General features: G+C 41.7%; 1 protein-coding gene across 2 annotated transcripts in view; it reads left to right on the forward strand.

The window, feature by feature from the left end:
* copz2 (COPI coat complex subunit zeta 2) overlaps nucleotides 1-10,972 on the forward strand; it is a 33,994-nt gene extending 23,022 nt beyond the window's left edge. The window contains exons 6-10 of one of the 2 annotated variants that reach the window (XM_075454175.1): nucleotides 3,784-3,861; nucleotides 4,035-4,086; nucleotides 4,872-4,910; nucleotides 7,655-7,687; nucleotides 10,596-10,972. In XM_075454175.1, coding sequence (XP_075310290.1) covers nucleotides 3,784-3,861; nucleotides 4,035-4,086; nucleotides 4,872-4,910; nucleotides 7,655-7,687; nucleotides 10,596-10,643 — 250 coding nt within the window. In that variant the 3' untranslated portion in view covers nucleotides 10,644-10,972. The remainder of the gene's footprint in view (nucleotides 1-3,783; nucleotides 3,862-4,034; nucleotides 4,087-4,871; nucleotides 4,911-7,654; nucleotides 7,688-10,595) is intronic. The other variant, XM_075454176.1, reaches the window with a different exon arrangement.
* Nucleotides 10,973-11,269: the final 297 nt, after the last annotated feature.

Raw genomic sequence — 11,269 nt, forward strand, 5'->3', positions numbered from 1 at the left:
CCTGCTGTCCATGGGAATGTCCATCTCTTTTTCCTCCAGCAGTACAGCCCAGTCTGTGGTAGTAGTCCTTTGTGACCACTTCCTGAAAGATCTGGTAGTAACAGGAAGTCTTTGTACACACGGTCTGTATGTGGGTTGTAGATAGACCATGCTGTGATCAGATCTACCCAGTGGTGGAAGAGACACTGTCCTGTAAGCCTCCCTCACGTTAGCATAGAACAGATCTAATGTCCTTTCTCGCGCGTTAATTTCGATTAATTAACTACACACATATTAGCGCGTTAAAAAAAATAACGCATTTTAATCGCACACTATAATTTTTTTTAATTTATTTAATTTTTTTAAATACAGACGGATGGAAGCGTCGACAAGAGCGTGGTTGTGTGCAGATTATGCAACAAGGAATTTGCGTATCACCGCAGCGTATCACCGCAGCGTATCAAGCCTCAAATCTCACCTCAACGCTAAACATGTAGCAGCTAGCGTGGAAGCTAACGGGGGCCCAACGCAGCTTAACATCCAAGATTCTATATACTGTGTTTTCATGCATACTACATTCAGATTTCAAATAGGGATATGTTCTGTGTTTGTTGAAATATTGTTGAAAATGTTAATTTTCTAAAGGATAAAGTATATGCGATTAAAATGCGATTAATTTCGATTAATTAATTTCAAAGCCTGTAGTTAACTCAATTAAAAATTTTAATCGAGTCACAGCCCTATATATATATATATATATATATATATATATATATATATACATATACACAAATGTCGATATAGATGGATATATGTATATTTTACCCAGCACAGCTGCCGACACTGTCTGTGACATCGTCGACCTTGTCATTGTTGGATAGAACGCCGCAATATATTCCTAGTAATCTCTGAAGAGACCATGTCTCCCTCTGTGCTACACGTCCAACTTTTCAACAGTTTGGAAAGTGCTCCACCATAGAAAATAAAAAGTTGGTTTGAATCTATGCAAAGGTAAAAGCTGCATAGAAGCTTCTCTGCCTTCTCCCATCAGGAAATCAGACTACACTCTGTTTCTCCTGAACTTGAACTGTAAATCCATTGTACAAGGTAAATTGATCAAAAAATGTTTTGGGAGATGACCTCAGGAAACCGAATGGGGGATTTGAGGCAATAGACTGTAATGCATTCTGTGTGCCATGTGGAGATGATATTGATGACCCAACAGAATGTGACAGACTATATCTATATCTGAAATGAATGAAAATAAATGAAATGAAAAATACTTTATTTATCTCAAAAGAAAGTTATAACATTACTGTGGTGTTATAACAATGATAAAAAGAACATTTCTTTGTGATGCTTCCCCAGTAATGAGCTCTGGACCACCAGTGACCTGAAATATCTGGTGTTGGTGTAGAAGAAAGTCTTGAGGGTGGGAAAGATGTTTATTGAGGAGTGTACAGAAATGGTTGCATAAAAAGATCATGGAAAGCATTAGCAAGGACAATAAGGTCAAATAAGATGGATAAATAAGATGGATTAGATGAGACGGACCTTTATTCGTCCCACAACTGGGGGATTGCAGGAAAGTAAATTTCAGAGATGTTCTTCCAGGGATGAGAAAGATCAGACTTTGAGGAAAAAGGGGATCAGATTGATAAATAAGTCTGAACAGAGCCAATAAGCTAAACATGCTATTCAAAATGTTCAATTCAGATTCATAATGATATCCCACATCACATTTTATTGTCATTTCGGGGTTGGTGTGCACTACTTACCGCTTGTGTGTGTCCAGAGGATAATGCAAAATTTAGTTTCAAAGAATCAAAGTCCACAGATAGTTTCCTAAATCATTTTTATTACAGCAAATATTATCAACCTTTCACTCTGATCATCAAATGTGGAGAAAGGAAAGCAAGTAGCCCAAGTATGCAAGACAGTATGCCAGAGCGAGATGACAAAATGTTGCTCCATTCTCTTTTCATATTCTCTTCTTTTTTTCTGCTGCTGCATCCCAGTCTTCAAAGTTATCAAATTCACCAAATAAGTTAACAGAAATGATAAAAATCACTCATGTGATCACTCATCTGTCATGTTGTTGTGATAAATAAACTGTGAAATAACGTTCAGTCTCCGTTGCCATGGTTACCAACTACCAATTTAGAACTGTCATCAGGCAATTTGACTGGAATATCTTTCCTGGGTGTAAATTAACACTTTTTAACCTACACCCTCCAGCCTATCAGAATTGAGTATTCACCCAGACAAGTCTGTTAAACTCGATTTAAAATAGGACGAACAATCCTGATCTAATCAAAAGATCATTCAAGCGAGCTGAAATGTTCAAATGTGACTTCATCCTATTTTTTACGTTTATTCAACTTATTACCAAACACAAAGATAGTTTTTAAGCTGTCTGTGCCTAACAGTGTGTGTGTGTGTGTGTGTTTCACATCAGTATTTATTATTGACTGCAACATAGTGGCTGGTGTGGTTGCTATGGGAACTGGTGCAGATGTAATCCAGAATGTGAGTGACGAAGACATGGAGGGTTTTTGTTATTATATAGTAGTAAAAATGATCAACTAATATTAATGAGACAGGGCGATATGTCAGTTTTATTAGGACACTGGGCTATAAGCTGCTGTTATATCCCAGTGCAACCAATGCCAATTGACCTTTTAGATGAGTAAAATTTTATTCCAACTCTGGATCTGAGTTTCATCTTTTCTAGCCCTTGCCAAGTTAAAACAAACACTTGTGTTTCAAGCATTCAGTTTCTTAAATATAGATTTTTGGGAGAATATTGAAGTAGATCTGTGTCCCCTATCTCTGGGTCAGAGTGAGTTAAAAAAACTGCAGGCATTTTTTACTCCCCCATATCTTATACAATTAAAAATGAAGAACAACAAGCTTTGTTGGTTTTTAATCATAGTTTTTCTGTCTTCTCACTGAATATGGCCAGCAACATTTGAAAAAGCATGTTGGGCTGCAGTGTAATGATGACACAGAAAGGGTCAAAAGTTCTTCAATTGACTCATTTCCCTTGTGAGACTGATAAGAACATTGATATCGCTCCACGTTAAGTACAGAGGTGGAGCCAAAAAAGCATTGAGACACCAGGGTGTTGTCACATAAAAAATGGGGGCAATGAAGGCCACTCAACTCTGCCATATGAGGTGCAGTGGTGGGTGAGCGCTTTGCAACTTGTAACAAATCTCAGGGCACCGTGGTGCACAGAGTCCGGAGACTGCAGACATTTTGCAGGGGCATTCATATGAAGAAGGTCGCCAACACGGGAAGAAAGGCGGCAGCAAGCAACTTTTTCTTGGCAGCAAAAGAGAAACCTAGTTTCAGTTGAACTTTTTTTGATCAGGTTCTCTATATGAGGCACTACATTCCCTTGTAAGGAGAACACACTTTGAGGGGGCTCAGGTGTCTCCTTACCGTTTGAGAAGATCATTCATTTGGTTTTAGAAACATTTAAGACAAGTTTCAAATCTGAGTCTGAGCACAGTTTTGTATATAGCAGCTGTAACAAGTGAAACTTTGAGTTGGAACAATGTGTACACTTACTGGAGTGAACATCGCTCTGCCTTTCCCAAGTAAGAGAGTGCCATACCTGCTCCAAATGAGGTTCAGCTTTAGATTGAGCTGAGATGCTGAATCTCTACTGGTACAGATTATTTCTTTTTGTAAGTATTTAGGCTTTTTTCAGTCCAACAACTGCAAGAATAATTCATTCGTGGATGAACAAGAAATTAACTTGATTGGATGTGACTAATATTTGCATTTGTGCTGCAGGATTAATGTGGAGCGGCAGTCTTTACTGGACAACATGGAGGGAGTGTTGCTGGTGTTTGATGAAATCATTGATGGGGGGTAAGATTGTACATTCATTTACTGCGGGATTTGATTACTCTTCAAGAAAGTTAACCTGTGATTAACTAAACTTTTTTTAATTTATTTTTTGTTCATAAACAAACAGTAACATGAATAGTCAGTCTTGCTTGTGCAGAACTCATTCCTAATGAGTTTGTTTATCCTGTTGCCAGGGTGATTATTGAGAGTGACCCCCAGCAAGTCGTACACAAGATCATTTACAGGGTAGGATGACTGTTGACCATTCCCATATTTCACTAATACCAGTTTATTTTTTTCTTGACATCATCTTTTGTCATTGGAAGCCGTTGATAACGTCTGAGGCAGCTTTTTTTCGCCTGTTTTGAATGACTGTTGTGACTCCCACTGCTTTTTCTCAGTGCCTTTCTGCCTCCTCTTACCTGCTTTATGTCTTTCCTTTTCCTTGTCTCTCCTCTTTTGATTAGTGACAGCTTATGTCAGAGGCAGCCTATGGCTTTGTCCTGTTTGATTACATCGCCGGTAACCTAGAAGCACAAACAGGCAGGACCCTGCTGCTGTAGACAAACAGACAAACCAAGGGTGAGAGAGGGAGGGAGTTAAGGAGAAAGAGGTAGAGAGAGAGAGAGAGAGAGAGAGAATGAACGAGAGTGAGATGAAGACGGGTGGGGAATGGAACAACAGTAAGTGAGACGGGATAGAAATGCATGATGAGAGAGCATTCAGACCAATATTTTTCTATATTTCTGTTCCATTGTTTGATGAAAAGCCAAGTCATTAGACGTATTCCTCAGGGGAACACTTCTGAAAATGTCATGTTAATTCATTCTGTAGTCAAAGTAATGGACTGACTATCAAATGGGCTTTTTTAACCATCACCGCATGTTTTCAACTGCTAGCCAGTGTGGCTCCTGGCCTCCAGCATGGGATTCTGCGGTTCTGATGGTGCTTTGCCTTTGCTTTGGGTGTCTGCGTGTTTTCCTTTAGCTTTTTGTTTCTTGCACTCATGATGATGTCGTTTTCTTTTACAGGCAGATGAGAACCCGTTAACAGAACAAAGTGTGACGCAGGTAACTCCCATACAGTTCACAATGTTGCACTTAAAGTACATGCATGAAAATAGACACTCCATGCAGGGAGGGGCATGAATGCATACAGCTCGCTAAGCAGACATGCACATATAAAAGAAATGTTTTACAAAACAGTTGTCTTAACTTCCTGTTTGTCCCACATATGTGGCGTCACATTTGTAGACCATGATGTACAGCAATGTTTCCCAATTTATTCATTTGCATAATATAACATACAACGCGGCCCATAAACGCTGATCACTGATGAGGCCAGTGCTTCTGCAGAAACTCGTCTTAATGGTTTTTAGTTCAGGTAAGCAGACAATAAGGCGTGTTTTCAGCACCAACCCATTAGGACCTCCACTGCTTCTCATTTATCTGCATTACCCTCCTTGTGCACTTCTGTAACAGTTTGAGATGGCAGTTTTGGTAGACTTGGTCCGACTTAATGGCAGCTCTATTTCATTTTTAGCATAATGGTGGACTGCTGCAGTCACATTAACAGTGGACCAGCAGAGATGCATGGATTTGAGATGAGATCAGCTGTTGATCCGCACATGATCCGACAGATCAAACTGTTCAAACTTTCCTCCTCCGTGGTTTTATCTCCAATAATCAGCTCCAGGACTGAGTCGGTTGTTCACTTGGCTCAGATGTGGAGTAAAAAATGTTTGAAAGCCTTTTAGCTCTAGCGGAAGCTTCTGCTCTGTCTGATTTATATAAACAATGTCTCCAACTGCACCCGTCCACTGTTATTCAATTCAATTCTGTTTTATTTATATAGCGCTCAATTACAACTAATTTCATCTTAAGGCGCTTCAAAGATGCAGTCCCATTGAAGCCAATTAGAATCCAATTCAATCATAATCCAATCAAATTAAATTTAATAAATGCTAAATGTGTCCAATTCATATAGAGCCAATTAAAAAAATATGAACTTTGTAAGGAAACCAACAGATTGCACTGAAACTTGTCTCAGTCCAATCTCCCGTCCTGAGCGTGCCTGAGGCGACTGTGGAGAGAAACGAGAGGGGCCTGATAACTGAAGGCTCTGCCTCCCAAACTGGCAGCTGGTTCCACAGAGAGGGGCCTGATAACTGAAGGCTCTGCCTCCCAAACTGGCAGCTGGTTCCACAGAGAGGGGCCTGATAACTGAAGGCTCTGCCTCCCAAACTGGCAGCTGGTTCCACAGAGAGGGGCCTGATAACTGAAGGCTCTGCCTCCCAAACTGGCAGCTGGTTCCACAGAGAGGGGCCTGATAACTGAAGGCTCTGCCTCCCAAACTGGCAGCTGGTTCCACAGAGAGGGGCCTGATAACTGAAGGCTCTGCCTCCCAAACTGGCAGCTGGTTCCACAGAGAGGGGCCTGATAACTGAAGGCTCTGCCTCCCAAACTGGCAGCTGGTTCCACAGAAAGGGGCCTGATAACTGAAGGCTCTGCCTCCCAAACTGGCAGCTGGTTCCACAGAGAGGGGCCTGATAACTGAAGGCTCTGCCTCCCAAACTGGCAGCTGGTTCCACAGAGAGGGGCCTGATAACTGAAGGCTCTGCCTCCCAAACTGGCAGCTGGTTCCACAGAGAGGGGCCTGATAACTGAAGGCTCTGCCTCCCAAACCGGCAGCTGGTTCCTCCGAGAGGGGCCTGATAACTGAAGGCTCTGCCTCCCAAACCGGCAGCTGGTTCCACAGAGAGGGGCCTGATAACTGAAGGCTCTGCCTCCCAAACTGGCAGCTGGTTCCACAGAGAGGGGCCTGATAACTGAAGGCTCTGCCTCCCAAACTGGCAGCTGGTTCCACAGAGAGGGGCCTGATAACTGAAGGCTCTGCCTCCCAAACTGGCAGCTGGTTCCACAGAGAGGGGCCTGATAACTGAAGGCTCTGCCTCCCAAACTGGCAGCTGGTTCCACAGAGAGGGGCCTGATAACTGAAGGCTCTGCCTCCCAAACTGGCAGCTGGTTCCACAGAAAGGGGCCTGATAACTGAAGGCTCTGCCTCCCAAACTGGCAGCTGGTTCCACAGAGAGGGGCCTGATAACTGAAGGCTCTGCCTCCCAAACTGGCAGCTGGTTCCACAGAGAGGGGCCTGATAACTGAAGGCTCTGCCTCCCAAACTGGCAGCTGGTTCCACAGAGAGGGGCCTGATAACTGAAGGCTCTGCCTCCCAAACCGGCAGCTGGTTCCTCCGAGAGGGGCCTGATAACTGAAGGCTCTGCCTCCCAAACTGGCAGCTGGTTCCACAGAGAGGGGCCTGATAACTGAAGGCTCTGCCTCCCATTCTACTTTTAGAAACTCTGGGAACCTCAAGTAAACCTGCAGTTTGGGAACGAAGTGCTCTGTTAGGAAAATATAATGAGATCTTTAAGATATGATGGAGCTCGGTCATTAAGAGCTTTATATGTGAGGAGAAGAATCTTAAATTCTATTCTGAATTTAACAGGGAGCCAATGAAGAGAAGCTGATATCTTCTGTTTTATCTTTAACACAGTTACACTCAACCACTCGTGCTGACTGATTTATTTTTTTTTTTATCTGTCCACCAGTTTACTGATTTTCATGCTAATGCAATAACGGCACAAATTGGCTTCAATGGAATTATTCACTTGTGGTTGAATAATTAGTGAGTTGCCTTAAGAACTGCAGTCCTTCAGTCATAACACTCTTTCTTCTTACCGTGTGTGTGTGTGTGTGTGTGTGTGTGTGTATGCACTCACTAAGGTTCTGTTTGTCTGTTCCTTTAACCCTAACAGCACCTAACAGAGAAACTGGAACTCAGCACTAATGTAAGTTTCTACTAACATTGTATCACAAAGCTGTTTTACTGCAGACTGTTTAACATCCAACAGTATGAAAGGATCTTTCTTTCAGCCCAAAGCAGTTGGTACAAAATGCTCCATTTTGCATGGTTAGTTCAGCACACCCTATGATCAGAACCCTTCCTGTCAGAATATCCCCAGAATTGTCCTGGTGTCTTCCACCTCGTAGAGTTGTCTTAGTGTGTACTCTGTACACTCATCAGCACTGCTGCTCATCCCTACAGTACAGAGATCCGGAGGAAACTCATTTACATTGAAATGTTTTCTAACACTTTGTAGGCAAGTATGTGACAAATGTTTTCAGGCACTTTTCCCCATCTGAGCAGAGAATGAGTTCCAAAGAATGGTCAAAACATTTGATAGTTGACATATAAGTCTACTGTATCCTATTGCATGCATGTACTCCAGTCTCAGAAGTACAGTGATATGTATTCTCAGTGTATGTCCACTTCTGTGCAACCTGAAAAAAAAGCTCAGAGACACAGCAAACATGATATTTATCACTATATTTAACTTTTACTTTGCACCTCACCCCTCTGAGGTCAGGACTCTTCTAAACACATTGTACAGAAGCATCTCTGAGAACCTAGCCATAATATAGAACTAGAAAATCCTCTCAAGAGAGGTAAAGTTGGCATATTGTCAATTTCTTGAATTACACCTGCAGTGGACAAAATGTTTCTATCATGTAAAAGTAATATTCCAGTAAAAGTCAAATCTCTGAGAATTAGCACAATGTAGAATAGTCATGGAAAATAAATCTGTGGGATTGAGATGTACGTGATATTGTAGTCCTTAATATCTTATAATTAAAGGGATTTTTACGGCGACTCATTTCTAAATGTCTGAATTACGGATGGAGCTGTCAGTGAAGAGTTGTTCAGTGAATGTACTTAGTTCTGTTCCACCACAGGACCTGCCACAAACATCCCACTGATCTCTGCGAGAACAGGGATTTCAGACTCTGATGCTGATTTAAAATAAATAAATAAATAAATCTCAGAAAAGTGCTGACTGCATTCTCCAGAATCCTGGGGGTGTTAGATGAGCGCCCTCTGCTGTTGGAATGTGGTGCAACATCCTGTTCTATTATAGTATTTCTCTTTAGTTGAAACCCAGCCGTGAAGAAGGAAATTCCTCATTTCCGCTCAGATGGAGGAATTAATGAAGAATTGAAATAAGCAGAATTCAATCTTGTAACTAGTGTATTGTCTTTTTGTTAATTTCGCTTTAACGTTTTCTACTGAGGGAAATATCAAAAGTTTTCTTTTAAAAGAAGCAAGGCGGCACTGGGAAAACATTTGTTGTTTGCTTCGAGTCTACGACCTCCACCCAGGTCAGGGGGGGTATCAGGTCAGGGGGGGTATTTGGAGTATCAGGACCTGACCTGCTGCATCAGCACCCCTCCTCACATTAGTCACAAGTTGAAATATATTGATATGAACCATAAGAAGAGCGCAGATCGACCTTACAGACTTTACACATGAACCGTGACAGGAATCAGAAGGAAAAGGCAGTCAAAACTGAAAATCCCTTCCGAAATATGAGAGATGTATTTTCAGTGAGGTTCACGCCTCCCACACTCTATGGTGGAGTCTGAGTGAAAGCTGCTCTGCTGTGCCGACTCTGGGCCCATTTACAGAATGTGACACGCATAATTGAAAATGCCTTAACTCTGCGTATATATACGCTATCAAAATAATAATAATTCCAATGGTTTCCAAAAGCTGAGAACCTCATACTAAGTGCCAAATAAATGAATACCTACATTATGAATTGACTGTTTTGCTGGTATTTTAGTAGTATAGTAAATAATAATAATTGTAAACAATAGTATTATTCTTTGAAAAATGGGTGGACGGCAGGGAGGTGTCCATCTGCACAGCTGTCCATCCTGTACACAGGGGGGCTGTCATGTGGCTGGTGGGCACAGTCAGGGTCCCTGTCACCCTGCATGGGGGGAGGGGACACCTCTGACCAGATGCTGGGATCAAACTCTGTGCACAGACAGAGAAATGAACCGTGACAGTTTTTTAGCACCTATTAGTCATCGCTGTGTGCAGAGCTGCTGGGCATGCCCAGGACTTCTGTCTCATTCACTCCCTGTTGTATCAAAAGCTTTTTTTTTTTTTTTTTTCTCCTGGATGTCCCCTGGCTCAGGTTCTGTCATCTTGTTCCAACAACCAATCTCAAAATATGGAGAAAAAAAACAAAAACTATTTATTCGTTTCTGTTCTGTTGTCATTTTAGTTTGTATTTTTCAAAAAGGAAATGACAAACAGAATTTGAAGTTTTGTTTTGGCCCTTTTGGCAAAGATAAAGAAAGAATATTGTATCTTAATGTGGATCTAAAACCAAAATAGAATCACCGCTGTTTTTTTGTTACTTAATGACCGTTTCTGCAGAGAAAATCCAATGAGCTAAAGACCCCCAGGCTGTTAGGGGTCCTGCTGCGCTCCATCATGGAGCCGCGGGACTGCACAAGGTTGCGTGCATACGTTCAGCCTGACCTCTGCTGGTTTGAGTTGGTACTGCACCATCTTTCTGTAGGTTACCTGCATGAATTGTTTCTATGATGGCTTGTGCAGCCCGTAAATTTGACTGATACATTTCTTCACTGAAGGCTTCAGTACACATCCTTGCACATTGATGAACTGTATAGAAGGTATTATGAGTTATGAGAGAATGTTATCAGCAGTTGGTGGGTATAAATGATTTGTAAACTTCTGTATAACTTATCAACAGTTCAAGTCCTGAAGAAGAAGTGCTGTAAAGCTCTCTGTTTTCTCTGAGCATCCATGACTTGGCTAACATAACGAGCATCAGTATGTACATCAACAACATCTTTTTTTTTGTCTTCTTGCCTGTTTTTCAGGTTCTGCAGTCAGCCAAGGAGCAAATCAAATGGTCCATACTAAAATGACTCGGGAGGAAAAGGCTGAACTGTCAGAAGAGCTATAGTGAATGTTTTCTGGTCCCTGATCTACATTTATGGGGCCGAACCAAAGGGAAGGTCGTCACATGCCTGTCAGGCTGTCGGCTGCTTCATAAAGCGGTTAACCAGCCAGTACCAGGGTTCTCTGGTCTCCTTTTGTGACTGTGTGTTATATGTATTTAACTTATTTGGCTTGGGAGTTATGTTAGCCTTTGTACATGTAGAGATTAATTTAGCAGGCCAAATGGGGCCATGAAAAAGTATAACCAGGCAGTTAGCCCGTACCAAGTTTATCAATAAAGCTGTGGAGATATAAATGGCAAATCATTTGTACATTTGAGTCCTCTTGTTATCAACATTTCTACAAGTTTGTAGCCTGTAATTTGTTGCTATGTATTAGTTGGTACACCTTCAAGTCAATGCACCATGGGGAGCAGAGCTTTGTTTTTGGGGAGCTCTGCTCCCCAACTCTGGAACTCACTCCCACCAGACATCCGCAACATTGACTCTTTACCCCTCTTCAAATCAAAACCCATCTGTTTCAAGCTGCATTCTCCCTCTAGTCTCTTTTTTAACTTGTGTTATTTTATTTATTGTGTTTTTAATGTGTTGTA

Source organism: Odontesthes bonariensis, chromosome 21 (genome assembly GCF_027942865.1).
Source record: "Odontesthes bonariensis isolate fOdoBon6 chromosome 21, fOdoBon6.hap1, whole genome shotgun sequence".
In the NCBI taxonomy this organism is placed as follows: Eukaryota; Metazoa; Chordata; class Actinopteri; order Atheriniformes; family Atherinopsidae; genus Odontesthes; species Odontesthes bonariensis.